At 38.7% G+C, this 22,247-nt stretch overlaps 1 protein-coding gene across 1 annotated transcript; it reads right to left on the minus strand.

The window, feature by feature from the left end:
• Positions 1–480: 480 nt before the first annotated feature.
• On the minus strand, positions 481–1,545 carry LOC143533586 (fasciclin-like arabinogalactan protein 21). Its single transcript, XM_077028311.1, has one exon. It carries the CDS (start codon positions 1,543–1,545, stop codon positions 547–549), a length of 999 nt encoding a protein of 332 aa, XP_076884426.1. The 3' UTR covers positions 481–546.
• Positions 1,546–22,247: the final 20,702 nt, after the last annotated feature.

A 22,247-nucleotide genomic window follows, 5' to 3' on the forward strand; every position in this document is an offset into this window, starting at 1 on the left:
TGCTAGTGGCTATTTATAAGAGGGGCCTGTCGGTCAAATCGGTTTGGTCATGACCAGAGATTGTCACGTTGGTCATTGTTAGATATGTGTAACGAAGCGGCTAAGGGGTATTTTTGGAGGGAACATCACCCTGCGGCCGAAACTATCAGCTGCATGAATCTTTCACAAGCCTGAAACAATCTGGCTGTAATTATATTTCCAAATATGTTGTAATCAAATAAACTGCAGGTTTACAGGTCAAACTGATAATTTCCAACACTCCCTTGACTTAAAAAGTCGTAACAGAATTGCAATTATCTAGGCCAGTTTTTCACTGGGCTAAAACAGAACAGTGTTAAAACAAATTATATGATATAGGCGGTGTGTCGAAGCCCAGGTCTGGATCGGAGTCAGGATTCACAGGAAAAATGGGTGAATTAAGATACATTTAAACACAAATCATATGATATCTTTTTACTGTTGTTACAACCTATAAGTCTTAATTCTTTACAAATATGATTTACATAACAAAGTACAAACAAGAGCCAAAATCAACACAAGCCATTGTTATCCAGACATGCTCGAAAGCTCGTCAATACTCAACGGCCGAGCAATCCCATGAACAACCAAACTCTTCGACACGAACAAATCCGGTGCAGTAATTGCCACCCCATTAACACACACCACCTGATCAGAACTTTTCAAACTCTCAGTCACATCCAAATGTTTCCCAGGAGCCAACGTGGACAACGATCCGCCTAACACCAACTCTTTAAAACTATACCTCTTTACAACAACATGAACCCTCATAAACCTATCCAACAACGGCGAAGACATAGCATTTAGTGCCACGTTCGGAGGCGTAAAAACCGTCACCGAATCAATATCCGGAAAATCTTTAACAATCCCATCAGTCACCGACTTCAACCCGATAGCAAACGCCATGAATCCGGACGAAACCAAAACCCTAATCATTTTTTCCCATTCATGTTTAATATTAACGAACCCACGAGTAATACCCGCTTCACAAAACCCTAAATTTATACGTTCTTGATGACGATCAAATGAAGCGAAAGAACCCGATACTCCATGCATTGTAACAAACTGATCAAGAAACAAATCCGGATGAGTGAGCAACACGTTGTTGATTTCAAGAACTTGTTTTTTGTAATCGGTTTTGGTGATGGAAACGGTTTGGTGTTGGAATAAAGTTGGTAAGCATGTTTTCAAGGGTTTGTTTAATAGTTGTTGCATGGTGAGTTTTGTGGGTAGTATGTGGTAAGCAAGAAGGTGTTTGATCATGTGCGGTGGGATTGAGAGGTTGGAGATTGCGGAGTCGGGTACGGCAAAGATGGTAATTTGTGGTGTTTGTGAGAAGAGTTCTGGTGAGATGTGGAGGAAGTTGGCTATGAAGTTGAAGCCGTGTGATCGGAGGAGTTTGGAGGCGGTGGGAGTGTAATTGAGTGAGGGTGGATGGTGGTGGTGGTGGTGGTGGTGGCGGAGGGTGGTGGTGAGTATGACGGCGAGAAGGATGGAGGCGGAGGTGAAGAATACGCCTTTCCCCATTTGTGTTGATGTGTTGAGAGAATTATATTTACAGAATGAACTATGAAGAATATTAACGCGGTTTTATTGCTGGTTTTATTTATCATATCGGTTAGGTTATTTAACTTTAATATGTTACTCAAAAGGATTAAAATTTAGGTGACGTTTAGTGAATTGAGAAAAAAAAATAACAATAACACTCGATTTAACTCAGACGTTATATTATTCAATTTATTTGTGATATATCTCCATCTTATTGTTACTATAAACATATATAAATTAATAGACGGACTGAATATGAAATTTATAAACCTAGCAAAATGAAGTGGGGTAGGGTCGTAATTGTCCAACTTGTCGAGTTTGTCTCACATGTTGTGGCAGCATAAATAATAAGCCATGTCGCATTGGCGGAACCACAATATATTTGCATGGAAGCGGATATTTATATGGGTCATTTTTCAATCACTTTGGCGATTTTTTTATTTTAGAGGTAAAATGTCTGCAGTTTGCAGACCACATCTGCTATCTGTAACAAAAGAGGTGGACCAAACATCTGCAGTATGCAATAGGAATACTGTTTGTTTTTTAACGTTTGTAAACTTCGTTATACCTAAACTTTCTACAAGCTTTCTAGAACCAAAACTAATAATAATTGAACAAGTAGATCAAACTTTAAAGTAAACTATAAGTAAACATTTTGAAAATAAAAACAAGACACAAGCTTCAATAATATCATCAAAATGCTTGCCTATTATTCCAAGACACAAGCTTAAGGAGAGGCAGGGGGAGTGTCGGTGGCGGAGGTGCAGGGGAGCGGCGGCACTGGGGATGACCGGTAGAGGCAGCAGTAGTGCTGGGGAAGGCCGGAGGAGGCGGCGGCGATGCCGAGGAAGGCGGTGGAGGTGACGGCGGAGGTGTGACGGGCTGGAGGAGAGGGGTTATGGGAGTTGGTGCGGCGACGGCAGTGGAGGTCGCGGTGGTGCGGCGCCGGCTGTGGAGGATATGGTAATGGAGGAGATGAAAGGGAAGAGATGGTAGAATGAAAGGGGGCTAGGGTTTTGAATGAGATAAAAGATGCAGAAAACTTGAAAAGTGGAAGGTCCATGTATTCTAGAATAAGAAGGCGCGAAGACGTTTTTTAATGAAATGTTTTCAGAAAAACAAACAGTCTTAAAGCTTAAAAGTCTGTGTGTGTCACACCCGGCCCTGAGCGGCGGAATCAGCCGGGCGCGCGCGAGTGGGGATTGATAATTAAGCACGGGCCATTGCAAACATTCAAAGATTTTCATTGCGCATGAAATGTTTAATACAAATACATTACATTGTTTAAAAATTTCATAAAAACATCCAAGTACAAAAACTGTTGAAGATTTCCACGCCATATCCCCTTGCGCGGTGGGAACAACCACGCGCATCGAAGGGATAGAACTAAAATCTTCCAAAAAGCTAGTTTTAGATGTTCAGCGTGAGGTGCTCTAAGTGTGACTCCATGCGCTATCTAGTTATCTCCTGAAAGACACGTAAAAACATTTGAATCAGTATAAACTGAGTGAGTTCACAAGTTTTAGTAACTTGATAAATCGCATTGCATCATAGTCTTGATAAAATCATATTGAAACACATTTATGATTTCATGTCTAAACATATACTTGATAATCCGTATGAAAACATAGATCTGACACATATTTCTGATAAAAGTCGTTCCGCGGGCTACGCGCGATCATTACTGGAAGTGTGCTCGTCCATGCAAAGTGGCGCTGCCACTACGAGCTAAATAATATAATGCCGTCCCGCGGTTTACGCGTGGACATTTCTGAAAAACCGTGCTCGTCTATGCAAAGAGGCGCTGCCCCTACGAGCTAATCAATAATTCCGTCCCGCGGGTTACGCGCGGACGTTGTGCCGGAAAACAAGGCGCTCGTCCATGCAAAGAGGCGCGACCCCTACGAGCGGGCTCAAACCCATAGTACTGCCCCATGACCATACTAGGCACTCGTCTATGCAAAGAGGCGCGACCCCTACGAGTGGGTGGATCAAACCAGCAGTCCCTACCCTTAGAGTTCCAATGGTAAAGTGATCACTTACTCGAGTTCTAGCGCACATACATCGAAAACCTTAGATAACCGTTCGCATTGCTCATCATGAAATATAATTTAAACACATAATCGCTTGCATAGCTTGTAAGTATACCATGATAAAACATTATTTAAGTACGTGTCCCTCGCCCCGAAAGCAGTTTAAAAACAGTGAAAACAGCGAGAATAGGGGCTGTGAGACTCACCTGTGGTTCTTGTTAAGGGATTAATCGAGATTCGGGTTTTCTTGGTGTTGGCCTCGGAATCGAAGGTCTAGAATACGATTAAATAACAAGTATATATATTAAGATCAAGAATTAGGAGAATATAAGGGTTGGAAAGCAGATCTCAAGGTTATATTCTAGGCTTACCTGGTAACAGGATCGGAAACGAAAACAACGGATGCTTGGGAGATGATTAGTGCAAGTTGCAGTTCTTAAGAGAGAAGTTTGAAGTGTGTTTTGGTGATGATAATTTAGGTTACATATTTATAGGCAAACTCAAGGGAACACAATCCCTTGCTCTAGGGGATTGTAATCTTTTCATATCTAGGGGTAATAATGATAAAGTATGGAAATTATTATTATTTATTTAAAAGTGGAGTAGTGGATAAAAGATTTTGATTTTGATTTGGTCAGGACATGCAGGTCTGTGGTTGGTGGGAGTAGGGTGGCTGACAGTTGACTTTTCATGTTACAGTGTGCTTTTTCAGGTACTTTGTCAGTGTACAGTAAAAAGTGGAAAATCTCTGAAACACGCTACCGTTTCTTTTTGGGCGGGAGTAATCTCCTTACAACTGGAGAATAGACTAAGTGTTCTGTGCGTATTACTTTGTGCGCATAGCTTTCTGCGTGAAGGACATTTCTTTGCTGCGGGTAGGTGCGTAACCTTCTCGCAGTTAGGGACATTGAGTTTCATTTGTAGATTCTCCAGGTGGTCTTGGTATTTCAACATAGTGATCAGTTATGTTGAAGTCAATTCCATCTAGAGCTTCAGACAAACTAGCTCTCAATGTTCCCGCCATGCGGGGAGGTTAGTTCCCTTCCGCACGCGCATAAACGATTTAGGATGCACCCGCCTTAGCATCATGCGGGATGGTCAACCCATTAGACAACATAACGTTAAGGTACATGAAAACATAAAGCCAAAACATTCGCGCATGGCGCATATAACATATGCCCACGCTGGTTCTTAACATGGCGCGCTCGCGCAGGGCGCACATAACAAATGCACGCGCTGACTATCATGGCGCGCTCGCGCAGGGCGCACATAACAAATGCACGCGCTGACTAACATGGCGCGCTCGCGCAGGGCACATAACAAATGCACGCGCTGACTAACATGGCGCGCTCGCGCAGGGCGCACATAACAAATGCACGCGCTGACTAACATGGCGCGCTCGCGCAGGGCGCACATAACAAATGCACGCGCTGACTAACATGGCGCGCTCGCGCAAGGCGCATATAACATAATTACCTAATATTTAGGTTGATTACTTGGTTTAAGGGATTGGGAATTTACCGGGTGTCACATTCTCCCCCTGTTAAGAGAATTTCGTCCCGAAATTTAGGAGACGTCGCTGGCAGGAGCCACGTTCTGAAAGAGGTGTGGGTATTTCATGCGCATCTGGTCTTCTCTTTCCCAAGTGAATTCAGGCCCACGCCTCGAGTTCCATTGAACCTTTACTAACTTGATGCTGCTTCTGCGTAACTTTTGTTCTTTCCAACTGGTTACTGCTATCGGTTCTTCTACGAAGTGTAGCTGTTTGTCGATGTGAATCTCTTCCAACGGCAAAATCAACGTTTCGTCAGATAAACACTTTTTGAGGTTGGACACATGAAACGTGTCATGAACTCCACTGAGTTCGGCGGGTAAACGGAGTTTATAAGCAACCGGACCGATCCTTTCCAGGATCTCAAATGGTCCAATGTAGCGCGGATTCAACTTTCCTCGCTTGCCGAAACGGGGGACTCCTTTCCATGGAGAGACTTTCAACAGTACTCTATCCCCTACTTGAAACTCCAATGGTTTTCTTCGCACATCTGCGTAGCTCTTCTGTCTGTCGCGCGCTGTCTTAAGGCGATCCCTTATCTGAAAAATCTTGTCTGTTGTTTCCTGGATCAATTCTGGACCAGTCATTTGCTTGTCACCCACTTCAGCCCAGCACAGTGGGGATCTACACTTGCGCCCATACAAAGCTTCGAACGGCGCAGCCTTGATGCTTGTGTGATAACTGTTGTAAGAAAATTCAACCAATGGGAGATAAGTATCCCAGCTACCACCGAAATCGATTGCGCACGCGCGCAGCATATCTTCCAATGTCTGGATTGTTCGCTCGCTTTGCCCATCCGTTTGAGGATGATAAGCTGTACTCATATCAAGGCGAGTACCTAGAGCTCCTTGTAACGATCTCCAAAACCTTGATGTGAACCGACTATCTCTATCAGAAATGATGGACACTGGGACTCCATGTTTTGAAACTACTTCTCGAATATACAATCGGGCTAACTTTTCCATCTTATCGGTTTCCTTGATCGGCAGGAAGTGCGCTGACTTAGTTAGCCGATCCACAATAACCCAGATCGTGTCGTAACCCCCAGGTGTCCTTGGCAGTTTTGTGATGAAGTCCATAGAGATTTGTTCCCACTTCCACATGGGAATTTCTGGCTGTTGAAGCAACCCTGATGGTTTCTGGTATTCAGCCTTTACCTTCGAACACGTCAGGCATTTACTGACATACGTCGCGATGGCGCCTTTAAGATTGGGCCACCAATACAGCGCCTTAACATCTTGGTACATCTTGTCTGCGCCAGGATGTACGGAATACCGTGTCTTGTGAGCTTCGTTTAGTACTTGCTCGCGCAATCCTCCCTTGAGAGGGACCCATATGCGGTTAGCGAAATATAGATTGCCGTTCTCTTTAAGTTCCAAACTCTTAATCATACCCCCAAGGCATTCGTTTTTAACAAACTCTGGTTTCAAGGCTTCTTGCTGAGCGTCTCGGATGCGGGTAGAGAGATCTGTGTGAATGGTTAGCCTTAGGGCCTTGACTCGTAGTGTTTTTATTCGCTCCTTCCTACTTAACGCGTCTGCTACCACATTCGCCTTTCCAGGGTGGTACTTAATTTCACAATCATAATCATTCAACAACTCCACCCATCTTCGTTGCCTCATGTTTAAATCCTTTTGATCAAATATATGCTGAAGGCTCTTGTGATCCGTAAAGATTATACACTTTGTACCATAGAGGTAATGGCGCCAAATCTTTAGCGCGAAGACAACCGCTCCAAGTTCCAGATCATGCGTTGTGTAGTTCTTTTCATTGGTCTTGAGTTGGCGCGAGGCATATGCTATGACTTTGTCTCGCTGCATAAGGACACATCCGAGTCCTTGATGTGAAGCGTCGCAGTAAACGACGATGTCGTCCGTCCCTTCGGGCAGAGACAAAATTGGCGCACTACATAATTTCTGTTTCAACATTTGAAACGCTGCTTCCTGATTTTCGTCCCAAACAAACCTCTTGTCTTTCTGAGTTAGCGCGGTCAGAGGTAGAGCTATCTTGGAGAAGTTCTCAATGAAGCGTCGATAGTAGCCAGCTAGTCCTAGGAATTGCCTCACCTCAGTTGGGGTTTTTGGCGCTTCCCAGTTTTCGATGGCCTTGACTTTGGAAGGATCAACGTGTATTCCTTTCTCGTTTACAACGTGACCAAGAAAGTGAACTTCTCTAAGCCAAAACTCGCACTTGGAAAACTTCGCATACAACTTTTCTTTCCTCAACAATTCCAAAATCAATCTCAGGTGTTGCTGATGCTCGGCCTTGGTCCGAGAATAAATCAGAATATCATCTATAAATACAATCACAAACTTGTCCAAGTATGGTTTGCATACCCGGTTCATCAGATCCATGAATACAGCCGGCGCATTAGTTAGCCCGAAAGGCATCACTAAGAACTCATAATGGCCGTATCTAGTTCGGAAGGCTGTTTTCGGCACATCTTCCTCATGGACCCTAAGTTGGTGGTATCCTGACCGTAGATCTATCTTTGAATAATAACTGGATCCCTGCAACTGGTCAAATAAGTCGTCAATCCTCGGTAAGGGGTACCGATTTTTGACTGTCAGCTTGTTCAGTTCCCTGTAGTCAATACACATTCTGAACGAACCATCCTTCTTCTTAACAAACAGTACTGGAGCTCCCCAAGGTGAAAAGCTTGGGCGTATGAAACCCTTATCCAATAGTTCTTGTAACTGATTGGATAGCTCTTGCATCTCAGATGGAGCTAATCGATAAGGCGCTCGAGCTACTGGCGCAGCTCCTGGGACCAAATCAATACGAAACTCGACTTGTCGCGGCGGCGGTAATCCGGGCAAATCTTCAGGAAAAACTTCTGGAAATTCGCGCACTACTGGTAAGTCTTCAATTCTTCGCTCATCTCCTTTCTTCTCTACGACATGCGCCAGGAAGGCGTAGCACCCTCTCCTTAGGCACTTACGTGCCTTTAGGCACGAAATCAGTTTCGTCGCAACTCCCCTTCTTTCCCCTTGAATTACCAAGGTTTCTCCGTTCAACAGTGGGATCCGAACCTGCTTCTCATGGCAAATAACTTCCGCGTGGTTCTCGACTAACCAATCCATACCTACCACAATGTCAAAACTTCCCAAGTCTATTGGCAACAAATTAATATTGAACCCGTGACCTCCCATGACTATTACACATTGATCAGTTCTTTCGTTCGCGCATAACTGCCTGCCATTGGCTAGTTCTATAGTATAAGGCGTGTCTAGCCTACTGGTTGCTAGGCCTAGGGAGTCTTTAAACTCAGCGGATATAAAACTTAGGTCAGCGCCAGTATCAAATAAGACAGATGCAAAATGTCCGTTAAGCAAAAACGTACCGGTTACCACATTCGGCTCTTCTTTAGCTTCGCCTGCGCCGATCACAAAAGCTCTTCCGCGAGCTTGGTTTCCCTTTTGCGGGCAATCCCGACTAAAATGCCCTGGCTTCCCGCATGCGTAGCAGTTGTCGCTTGCTCCCGCTTCTCTGACACGGCAATTCATCGTCTTGTGCTCTGGTCTGCCACATTTGGCGCATTCGATTCTTGCGCATTCACCCTCGTGGTGATACTTGCATTTGTTGCACCATGGGCGAGGCCCGCTGTATCCTTTTCGTGGTGGCTCCGCGGCCTGAATCGCGTAAGCCCTTACGCTCTCCTGCTTCTTGAACGGTGGCTGCTTGGAGTCGGACCCTCGGTGGTGAGAGTTCCATTTCCTCTTGGGATCAGAGGTTCGCTGCTCGATTCCGCGTGTAGTTAACATACCCGCACGGACCGTATCCCTTGTAAGGGTGATGGCCCGCGCTACCGCCTCATCAAAAGTTGGAGGCGCTGCGGCGTTGAGCGGAACCCTAACAACAGGAGGTAACCCAAAAATATACCTCTCAATCTTCTTTTCCTCCGTGTTTGCCATGTCTGGTACCAATTGGCAAAGCTCGTTGAACCGGTTGTTGTAGGCGTCGATATCCGTTCCTACCATGGTGTGGTTCCAGAATTCCTGTTGTAGACTCTGGATTTCTGCGCGAGAGCAGAACTTTCTCATCATCATTTCCTTCAGTTCCTCCCAGGTCTTGTGGAGAGCAACTTCTCGCCCCAATGTTTTCGTTTGAAGCTTCCACCAAGACGAAGCTGCTTCTTGGAACATGCAGGTCGCGTAAAGGACCTTCTGGTTCTCACTACATCCGCTAATGGAGAGAACTGTCTCCATCTTGTCAATCCAGTTGTAGAGCCCAATGGCCCCTTCGGTACCCTTGAATGGCCAAGGCTTACAGGCCATGAATGTCTTGTAGGAGCATCCTTTGTCCAAGGCTCCTGATTCGGGTTCTGGGGTCTCATTCTGACGACCCTGACTTGATTCGGCCTTGCTGGCCTCATGTGTTGCGATTGCTTGCGCGATTATTTCCGCGAGTTCCTCGGGTGTCATGGTAATTCCTTTGGCTTTAGTTGGAGGCATTCTCGCTTTAAAAGAGTGAAAATATATCAAACTTAGCGCATGTACTTTGAGCACATAATGTTATCATTATTTACTACACTGTGTGACCCGTGTTCCTAAGTGTGTGTATAGTTTCTTTTGAAAATATTTTCTTTGAAAAATATTTCATGCGATTTCCCCCAACGGTTATAGTCTAGGTTAAAACTTCTTTTCCTAGTTCGCTATAACCAGTGCTCTGATACCAATCTGTCACACCCGGCCCTGAGCGGCGGAATCAGCCGGGCGCGCGCGAGTGGGGATTGATAATTAAGCACGGGCCATTGCAAACATTCAAAGATTTTCATTGCGCATGAAATGTTTAATACAAATACATTACATTGTTTAAAAATTTCATAAAAACATCCAAGTACAAAAACTGTTGAAGATTTCCACGCCATATCCCCTTGCGCGGTGGGAACAACCACGCGCATCGAAGGGATAGAACTAAAATCTTCCAAAAAGCTAGTTTTAGATGTTCAGCGTGAGGTGCTCTAAGTGTGACTCCATGCGCTATCTAGTTATCTCCTGAAAGACACGTAAAAACATTTGAATCAGTATAAACTGAGTGAGTTCACAAGTTTTAGTAACTTGATAAATCGCATTGCATCATAGTCTTGATAAAATCATATTGAAACACATTTATGATTTCATGTCTAAACATATACTTGATAATCCGTATGAAAACATAGATCTGACACATATTTCTGATAAAAGTCGTTCCGCGGGCTACGCGCGATCATTACTGGAAGTGTGCTCGTCCATGCAAAGTGGCGCTGCCACTACGAGCTAAATAATATAATGCCGTCCCGCGGTTTACGCGTGGACATTTCTGAAAAACCGTGCTCGTCTATGCAAAGAGGCGCTGCCCCTACGAGCTAATCAATAATTCCGTCCCGCGGGTTACGCGCGGACGTTGTGCCGGAAAACAAGGCGCTCGTCCATGCAAAGAGGCGCGACCCCTACGAGCGGGCTCAAACCCATAGTACTGCCCCATGACCATACTAGGCACTCGTCTATGCAAAGAGGCGCGACCCCTACGAGTGGGTGGATCAAACCAGCAGTCCCTACCCTTAGAGTTCCAATGGTAAAGTGATCACTTACTCGAGTTCTAGCGCACATACATCGAAAACCTTAGATAACCGTTCGCATTGCTCATCATGAAATATAATTTAAACACATAATCGCTTGCATAGCTTGTAAGTATACCATGATAAAACATTATTTAAGTACGTGTCCCTCGCCCCGAAAGCAGTTTAAAAACAGTGAAAACAGCGAGAATAGGGGCTGTGAGACTCACCTGTGGTTCTTGTTAAGGGATTAATCGAGATTCGGGTTTTCTTGGTGTTGGCCTCGGAATCGAAGGTCTAGAATACGATTAAATAACAAGTATATATATTAAGATCAAGAATTAGGAGAATATAAGGGTTGGAAAGCAGATCTCAAGGTTATATTCTAGGCTTACCTGGTAACAGGATCGGAAACGAAAACAACGGATGCTTGGGAGATGATTAGTGCAAGTTGCAGTTCTTAAGAGAGAAGTTTGAAGTGTGTTTTGGTGATGATAATTTAGGTTACATATTTATAGGCAAACTCAAGGGAACACAATCCCTTGCTCTAGGGGATTGTAATCTTTTCATATCTAGGGGTAATAATGATAAAGTATGGAAATTATTATTATTTATTTAAAAGTGGAGTAGTGGATAAAAGATTTTGATTTTGATTTGGTCAGGACATGCAGGTCTGTGGTTGGTGGGAGTAGGGTGGCTGACAGTTGACTTTTCATGTTACAGTGTGCTTTTTCAGGTACTTTGTCAGTGTACAGTAAAAAGTGGAAAATCTCTGAAACACGCTACCGTTTCTTTTTGGGCGGGAGTAATCTCCTTACAACTGGAGAATAGACTAAGTGTTCTGTGCGTATTACTTTGTGCGCATAGCTTTCTGCGTGAAGGACATTTCTTTGCTGCGGGTAGGTGCGTAACCTTCTCGCAGTTAGGGACATTGAGTTTCATTTGTAGATTCTCCAGGTGGTCTTGGTATTTCAACATAGTGATCAGTTATGTTGAAGTCAATTCCATCTAGAGCTTCAGACAAACTAGCTCTCAATGTTCCCGCCATGCGGGGAGGTTAGTTCCCTTCCGCACGCGCATAAACGATTTAGGATACACCCGCCTTAGCATCATGCGGGATGGTCAACCCATTAGACAACATAACGTTAAGGTACATGAAAACATAAAGCCAAAACATTCGCGCATGGCACATATAACATATGCCCACGCTGGTTCTTAACATGGCGCGCTCGCGCAGGGCACACATAACAAATGCACGCGCTGACTATCATGGCGCGCTCGCGCAGGGCGCACATAACAAATGCACGCGCTGACTAACATGGCGCGCTCGCGCAGGGCGCACATAACAAATGCACGCGCTGACTAACATGGCGCGCTCGCGCAGGGCGCACATAACAAATGCACGCGCTGACTAACATGGCGCGCTCGCGCAGGGCGCACATAACAAATGCACGCGCTGACTAACATGGCGCGCTCGCGCAAGGCGCATATAACATAATTACCTAATATTTAGGTTGATTACTTGGTTTAAGGGATTGGGAATTTACCGGGTGTCACAGTGTGGCACAGACATAAAATGCTAGGAAGATCTTCAGACACAAACACCACCTGAATAACAAATCTTTTCAGTTTGATCCGGTTCGGATTGGTTCGGGTTACCTAAAGGATCTTAAAATTAAATTTTAATATATTCAACAAAGTAAGCTAAACATCACTACAAATGCTTAATGAAATTTAAAATCCAATATATCTAAACTCGTCTACACTCCACACATACGAAACTATTTTTTTAATTTAAAGTTAATAACTTGTATAATTTTGCAAACCGCAGTCCCTAATCCCTAATTAATCAAATAATTAAAATGATAAAATTAACCATCAAATGAGTGATTCACTTAATAACTTACCTTAAACGGATATTTGGTTGGAATTCCGCTGATGAAAGGATCTACCACTGGCGAAGGATCAATGATCGACAGTGGGTCTGAGCCTGCTGTCGCTACTCACTTTCTTTTTCTCAATTGTAGATGGATTTTTATTATTATTATAGCAATGTTTAAACCTTTAAAAGCATGGATTAAGAACTTAAGACCTAAAAGTAAGGGCCTTAAGCTAATGGTCATTAGGCTAGTAAGATTAAAACCAATTTGACTAATCATAATGGTTTTAACATTTTGATATCGGTAATTAGATAAGTTTTATTGAAAAACTTTAAGGATAATTTCATGAAAGTCGGTTTCTAAAGCCTAAGGATAATTGTAAAATTTTATGAGGGCACTCGAAATTTTGACATATCATTGAAGCATAATTGTTTTTGTTTGTTTATTACATAATTATTTAATAGTATTTTGATAAAAGGAAAAATTAGTTCATCTTCATCTAAATAACCTAAAAATAAAATCAAAGAAGAAAAAAAATTTTAAATCATTCATGTTGCTTATCCTTCCCATAATCAGTACTCGCAGTTGAAAAAATTGCACAAAGATTATGCATGGTGGAAACCATACGTGGCATGCAGAACTTTAAAATGCTTCAAAAGACACAACTATTCACCTACTTTGTTCGCATTCATGCTTATCTTTTGATGATCACTCACGGGTATAGCTTAACATGAATTCTCTAAATTATTAAAAACTAAGAACGCAAAATGTACGCTAATTATAACTTAATTTTCTTTTTCTAATAAGTAATAACTATTATATGTTATGGCTTTTTTTCTTTTCTTTTTTTATTATTTACAATAAGAGCAAATCCAGTAAAAAGAAAATAGAGAGAAGAAGAAATGATAATGCTATTAAGCGAAAATTATTAAATATCACATTTATTGTAGATTTATATCACTAGAACGGTGAGTGCTGACCGATTGACCACTTCATTGCGCATGAGAAAAACAAACAAAAATCACCCGCTATAAAAACTCTCCCATACATTCATCCAACTTTAACACGTCCGTCTTTACTCCAACACTCTCACTCCATATAAAATTTCATTTTCCAAATTTCTTGAGCATCATTTAAAAATGTATCATTGTTGATCTTCTATATTTACACCAACCACATCGGGTAAACAGATTGTTTCATAATGTCGAATGTTGTGACGACAATATTCATATTAAAAGAGGTGATAAAGAAAACATTAGTCATATTTAAATAAGACTGGCATGCATGAATAAGTACTATCCCTTGTAATCTTGTATGGTTGGTCAGTTTTGTTGGAATAATTGATTATAATTATCATCTTCTTGATCGTGGGTTAATTGCGGTCCTGACGGAAAAATGGCATTATGAAACCCACGTACCATTTCGTAAAGCAACTGTAGCACACTTTATACGCACCGAAGACTTATATTTTCATAGTTACGATAACATATGGGCTCTAGCATGTGAATTCTGGTCCATGCCTACATTTGCAATATATACACCGGACCGCTGATGATTTTTGCAGACGAGAGTCCCGCCTTGCTTAGATTTCTATACAAAGATGCTAATACGACAATGCCAAAACTTAGTCGTCCACATTGTTCTAAATCTTCTAGATGATTTAGAAAGGACAAATTTATAAAATTGTTTGCGGTATCACAAAAGAATGAACTCCCACATAAATAAAGGATGACACAACGTCCATGTTATGTTAACTCCCGTACATGTGGGTTCTGAGACATTGTGGATTTTATTTTTCAAGGACAATGGTTGACTTAATCAAGTTACCGCTTAGATCTCCAGATGCATCATGAACGACAATATCTAACAAATTTGTATCCTTTGTCTTCATTCATCGGGATCAATTGGTGCCTCTACACCAGAAACAACCGGACCCTTTACCCATAAATTCCGTAGAATAGTATCATCTTCTAATGTTAAATTCGTATCACCAAATGGTAGGTGAAACATGTGGTTTTCAAAACGCCATCTTTCCACCAAGGTCGTGACTAACCCACAATCAAGAAGGCGGTAATTACAATAAGTAATTCCACCAAAATCGGCCAACCGTACAAGAGATAGAACATGGTCATACATCTCATTCTTTATTTAAATATGTCCAAAATTTTTTATCACCCCTTTTAATATCAAGATCATCGTCATGGAATTCGACATTTTGAAACAACCTATTTGCTCAATGTGATTAGCTTAAATATAAACGATCATCAAATTTAAGTGATGCTCAAGATGTTTAGAAAATATAGGTTTAGATGGATGATCAAAGGATTAGATGAATGGTGAGAGTTTAAGTTGGAGTAAAGATGTTTGTGTTAAAGTTGGATGCATGAATGGAGAGTGATAGTTGATAAATATAGGGGAAGGTTTTTATTTTTTCCTAATGGCCAATGAAGTGGCTAACCGATCAACCCTCTCTTTTCTAGTGATATAAAATTAAAATAAGTATAATTTTAAACAAATTTGGGTTAATTGCATTTGTAGGATTGTATGGTTTATTTTAATTAGTAGGAACATAAGAACCTATGTTTGAAACCCAAATGAAACAAAGCCTCTTTTCTATTTACAAAGTTTATTTTTAGGGTGCACATTTTAGGGTGGTTAATTATCATTACTTCTTGTCTTTTTGTTTTCTTTTTACCGGATTTGCTCTTAATTATAAATTAAAAAAAAACCCTTAAAACATATATATGGTTTATTTTAATATATAAAACATAACTACCTGTGATGGTGTGAATATATAAAAAGTAAGAATATTAGTATCGTATCATTTTAATGCGGTTATTTATTCTTCTCCTATAGATATTAACGTAGTTGTTAGAATTAAGAAAATTAAATTATTGTTAACATACATTTTGCATTTTTAGTTTCTAACAATATGGAGAATTATGGTTAAACTGTTGAGTCGGAACATTTAGAAGGAAGATTGAAATTTTCTCAACCTCCTCAGAAAATGGCTAAGTATGAAACTCAACCAAGCTTGGACCTTCAAGCATGGAGTTTTACTACATCGAGCATGATATCTTACACTCGTAAGATTATCTTCTTGAATTCTTCTAAGTGTTGAAAGTTTCAAGCAAGCTACACTCCGTCAAGCAAGGATGTTTTTCATCATGCACAGTTTGCTGTTCAAGCAAGCACTTGATCTATCCAGCTTAAACCAAGTTGTAGGAGCATTTTGGTGGGTCGAGCATGGATACAATAAAGGATGATCTCAATATGTTCTAAGAAAAGCTTCGATCATGGTTCAATCTCGAGCAAGTTTCAGTACCCGAGTATACTGGAATTGTTTTCAATAAATCCTAAAAAGGAAAGATTAAAGAGACCTAAAAAAGCATGCTTACTCATGGAATTTTTTCAAGTAAAGTTGAAATATGCCATAGAGATTGAATTCTAATATGAATCCTAAAAAGGATTCATAAAAGGAAAGATTAAAGAGACCTAAAAAAGCATGCTTACTCATGGAATTTTTTCAAGTAAAGTTGAAATATGCCATAGAGATTGAATTCTACTATGAATGCATATTTTGCTTGTTATATGAAGGGGACTTCTGCTTTATTAAAGAGCATATAAAAGCAAAGGAAAGATCCAAGATTGCATATATTTTTCACATAAGCTTTCAAAATGTGCGCCACGTGGTTTTTGTCAGAAAGAACGACGAGAGCCATTTGAAGTTATACTAACCAAATCAAACCCACGCACTAAAACAGGCGTAAACTATTTCGATTTTCATATACTCAATTATAACAAATGAAAAAGAAAACCACATTGTAGTGCATATTAAACGGAAGATAAAACCCAAAATATATAACGTGTTTGGTTAATTAGTTAGTTAAATGTGGGTTAATTAAATAAATAATAAATACTAATACAAAGAAAAACAATAAAAAGAAAAGCTACTATTAAGGATGACAATGGGTCAGGTTTAGGACAAGTTTAGGCATTCACAAACTCATATCCGGTTAATAAAATCCATTCGAAACACGTTGGATATTTTTATGGTAATTGCCCCTCAGGTATCAGGTATACCCGTCGGGTTTCGGTTATACTGGATAGTTGAGCAAAAATACCTGTCTGGCATATTCATCCCAAAGCTCGTCAGGTATTTACCGGGTTTTAATCGTTGATGTAGATTACATTTCTAAATCACTTCACTATATACAAAATTTAAGAACTAAACACATGAAATATTATGTAATATGTATTAGAAACAATAGATTGTAAAGAGAAACTATGGTATATATTGATCATGATATTATTTACATTATATAGTTACAAGAATAAGAAACTTTAAATCTTATCATCAATGGTAGTTAATACATAGTCAAAGCAATTGATTAGGGGTTTGATTAGGTAATAATGAGTTGTTTCATAACACCCCCCCCCCCCCCCCAAATCATATTACCACTCATTATACACTTTAACAACATAGTTCCGGATAATGTTAATCGGTACTTCCCAACCTAGAGAATAATAATACTTCTGGATCAGTTTTGCTACCCTTTTAAAAACCTTTCTAAGAAAACCAGTGGAAACTTAATCAAGGGAAAAATAGTGCAATGTGTATAATGATCCCCCTCAAACAAATAAATGTCTTTCAGTATGTAGAATCTGACCTGTTCTGACTGTTTGGCTGATCTTTCTAAGAAAACCAGTGGGACAAAACTTAATCAAAGGAAAAATAGTGCAATGTGTATAATGATCCCCCTCAAACAAATAAATGTCTTTCAATATGTAGAATCTGACCTGTTCTGACTGTTTGGCTTGATCTTTGATGTAGTAATCTCTTATTCATACTCTGTAAGGTGCTCTGTCTTCATGTAGTCGTCTTGTCCTTTTTCAACATCTATGAGTTGCATGCTAGTTGTACTTGTTGGATGATGCAAACATTCTTAACCGATATCGTATATTCTTGAACGTTCACCATGATTTGGTAATGTTGTAGATTGCTTGATGGCAGAAAAATATTGTGTCATCATATGTGAACACACAAGGTAACTATATATGATCATATTTTAAATTAATCAAATATATGTGCATCATAAGAATGCCCAACTAGATGAGACTTATCATTATAATTAATGAAGATATAAGCCTCATGTCCTGCAAATATATCGTAAGTACATCTTGTGTATGAACTTATATTTCACTTACACATATACAAAGAATGCAATATCATCTTAGATATATTAGTGAATCGTTCGTGTTTAGGTACGACACTTCTCGACCAAGTACTTCTTCGCCCTTTTTATGAGACATTGAAGATCATTGTGTTTATTTCGCACGAATAAACTTTTTGCATAGTAAAATTATGCTAACATCTTCTGGATAGTTTGATTGATGGGAAAGTATACAATTACACATATACTCGAACTCTATGTCGAAGTATAATTACATTGTGTAAATATATATATGCTCGAACTTCCGGTCGAGCAATAGGATGTGTGCATGTTTTATTTATTTAAAAAATTCACTCTTTAGTAGTTCTGTAATTTCTCTCGATGATTTTTAAATCAACACTATAAACTGTGATTTTCATTGATTACATCTGTTGGTGTAGCATATGCAAATATTTCATCAACACGTGTTTTGTTTTGGTTCCATGTTGTACAATTTTATAAATAAATTATAGAGATCTCATTTATATTTGATACCAGTGTTTATTCTAGAACTTTATATTCCTCATCTGAGGTATTTTCATTTATTCTAGAAATCGTATTAGTCTCTTTTGAGACATCTTCCTCTTCTGAGGTCTTATTATATTTTAGAAATGAAATAATCTCTTCTAAGATATTGACCTCTTCTAGGGTCTTATCAATAACATCTTCGGGATCTTTTGTATGTAACCTCTTGTATGATTTAGCAACTGCATTATTCTGCTCATTTGGTTTTCGTGGGTATTTTCTTAGAACCTATTTTTCTTCAACGTTTACTTTGTAATGTAATATATCTTAGACTACTTCAATTCGAGCAGTTTGTGTTTTTGAATGCATCTACTAATTCATTTGCTATTTGCTACAAATGTATTCTCTCTTTTGGACTTCAAATATGAGTTGATCACTTAGGGGATTAAAATTTTATAGATGCAATTAACGTTATTTATTGTCTTACCAGTCTTTATTTATACTATCCCCCCCCCCCCCAAGACTAGTTATACTATCGTATTAAATTTGACAGTCAACATATTTTGCAACTCTTTTATGCGGTGTTGGTACATATACCGCACAACATAATATTTTCAAGTGAGACCGACTTGGTTAGCTTTGGTGACTAGTTATCTTGGGGGCTACTCGTGATTAGTTCAGTAATATCCCCTCATGTGGAGATGGAAATTTGCATCTCATTAAGAGTGGTTAGCGATTATCTATGATCGATTAACTGATCATTCAACTAAACTTCTTTATGTGTAAACATGAGCTACTGGATGTTCATCAATTATATTGATAGACATATAATAGTCATTTAAAAGCTTTCGGTGTGAATTCTCATATATGATTTAGATTGTAAACTAGAAAAATGTTACATTTTAGGTTGCTGAAAAACTAATATGAGATGATTTAAAGATGCATTACCAAAAATGTATCGAACATGGTCCATAGGCGGATTAATAAGCATGTGTATGAGAGAGTCTTTGAAGAATACATGCTTTTAGAGGCGCTAAAGATTTATTTGCCTACACTACAGATATATGATAAGTGTTGAGGCTTTTTAAGTTACTTAAAAGATGCTTGTTGGCATTGTAGATTATTTAACAGGATTATGTTCAAATAAGAAGTTTGATTTTCCTAAGAAGTCTAGGAAGGAGGGTATTTTTGTCTTAACACTTTTATATCAAAACCCACTTACTTTAATTTCAAAACCCACTTACATTAATTTCAAAAACCCACTTACATAAAACCCACTTACATCTTCACTCATCTCCTACATCCACCACCACTTCACCACCCACCGCCACCACCTCGCCGGAAAAATCCGAAAAAACACAATGAAAAACACTATGAAAAACACAATGTAAAAAACACAATGGAAAAAAACACTACAAAAAAAACACAATGATAAAAACACAATAAAAAACACAATTGTATGACACAATGTAAAAAACACAATGGAAAAAACACAATGAAAAAATACTATTGTATAACACAATTTTGTAAAACACAATTTGTAAAACACCCACTATTTTTTAAAAAATTTTTATATTACAATATGGTACTCATATAAAAGATAAAAAGACACTCGTTATTATGGTGACACAATTGTATGACACAATGTAAAAAACACAATGGAAAAAACACAATGAAAAAATACTATTGTATAACACAATTTTGTAAAACACAATTTGTAAAAAACCAACTATTTTTTAAAAAAAATTTTATATTACAATATGGTACTCATATAAAAGATAAAAAGACACTCGTTATTATGATGAATTTGTTTTTCAATAAAAACGTAGTAATAAAAAGTTATGGACGTTTTAAAATGATAGGGGGAATTTGGCATATGTTTTGCATGTGGAGAGAGAAAATCAACAAATGTGTTATTCCTTTTACACCCTTCATCTTATGTTCATACTTGATTTCCTCCTAAACTAATCTCAACCCTTTATTTCAAAATTAATTGACAAAATTACTTTTTATCCTTCCTACAAAAACTGTAATTCTTATTATAACCCAACCATATATATATATATATATATATATATATATATAAAGCATAATTGTGATTGGTCAAAATATATGATGTAACTCATAAATAACTTACAACAATACTAGTTAAGTCATTTAAGTAACATCTCATAAATAAAATAACTAGATGTAACAGATTCATTAAAGCAATCATTAATTAACAAATCAATCCTTTTATAAATTGCATTATTAATAAACCAACTTTTGAAAATAAAATTATATTATAACAACAAATATGCCCATTATGACAAAGAATAATACTTATGTCATTATATTGGCTCAATTTAAGATCTGCATCTCTATTTCATAACAAAAAAATAATTTTATTTTTATTTTTTTAGCCAAAACCAATCAAAATGAAATAAGCTAATCAATTTTGTTTATTTTGGTATACCAAGCACTGCTCAAATGCTTAATTCTAAGTTGGGTGAAAAATTTGGATGAAAAAAAATGTGTGGGTGATTTCAAAGCAGTCATAGGATATTGATTTAACTAATTGAAAGAAAGAAATACTACATGCATATCCTTAAAATTAATTTACTATTTGGAACAAGAACCTGCATGCAAACCAGCGGCCCTCTTCAATTATATGCATTTGTTGTTCGTTAAAAAAATAATAAATGTGTATATCTCATCTCAATCTTCACTTTTCTTTTACGATTTTTTATGTAGTCATTAACGATGTATGTAACCCAAAAATCAAACACTGAGAATATATATTTGGTACATAATAGCAAGACAATCGTTTGTGTGTTACCTAGGTGATGGTATAGATGCAAATGATATAGTTTTCGATGTCTTGTTGAGACGTGGGCTATCTAAAAACCAACGATGGCGTTGTTTGGTCTTGATTCTAAAAATAAACATAGATACAATAGAAGGTTGTAACCAAATATTGGCACCAACATCCCCACCCCATGATGAAGAATAACAAGGAGACTATTGTTAATCAAATAATATTTGTGGATAGAAATTTGAATGCTCCTTTTAAAGAAAACACGCTGATAACTTATTAGAAACAAGAGATTGAAGAGAGAAACTAAGGTATCTATTGATTATAATATTGTTTGCATTATATAGTTACAAGAATATAAAACTTCAATTCTTATCATCAATGATAGTTAACACATAGTCAATTTATGAGGTAATAATGAGTTGTCTCGTAACGCATTTTGTTTAAACAATACTACTAACAAAACAACATTTAAGGTTGGATTTGTGAGAGCATTCTCAATCCATTTTCTATCCATATCCATTTAATTACATTAAAATCACTATAGTTTCTCTCTCATATTCAATTAAATAATACATTTTTATAACTTTATCATTATATTTTCTCTCTTATTCACTTACAATCATTTTCAAATTTAACTTTCTCGTATAACATTTTATCAATTCTCTATTCACAACCACTCCCAACCACATCCTATAATTTACAAACTTTCTTACATATTTTGTAGGACATGCGTTTGAATGCTCTGAGTAAATTAAAATGAAAACCATTTGGTCTTCCCATGAGCAAAAACCACCGGTTCTTCCATTCTTCCTCGACAAGCATTATATTGAATTTACTATTATTTTATGTATACTATTTGTCGAAACATGAAATGTATCTCACCTGATCCATGACGATGTTTCCACGGATTTCGAGATGAACGAACCACGTCTCGATCTTCTTCTCCGGTTGCTTGAGATCTGCAATGGCCTTTTTGGGGGTGTGGAGGTGACTGCTAAGAAATCTCGAGGATCTCTTGTTTACAGACACAAAAATATGGTGGTGGCTCTTATTGAGAATGACCCCCCAAATAAGGAGGTGGAGACCTCCTTATATAGGGAGCCTCATGGCCACCATCATGGTACCCTAATGGGCCTAGCCCAGTTAGGGTTACCTCCACAAAACCCCCTCAGCCCAATAACATTGTATTAGTCCATATAATA

Source organism: Bidens hawaiensis, unplaced genomic scaffold (genome assembly GCF_021521415.1).
Source record: "Bidens hawaiensis isolate Kalapana, Puna unplaced genomic scaffold, B.hawaiensis_p1.1 tig00009799_1, whole genome shotgun sequence".
NCBI lineage: Eukaryota > Viridiplantae > Streptophyta > Magnoliopsida > Asterales > Asteraceae > Bidens > Bidens hawaiensis.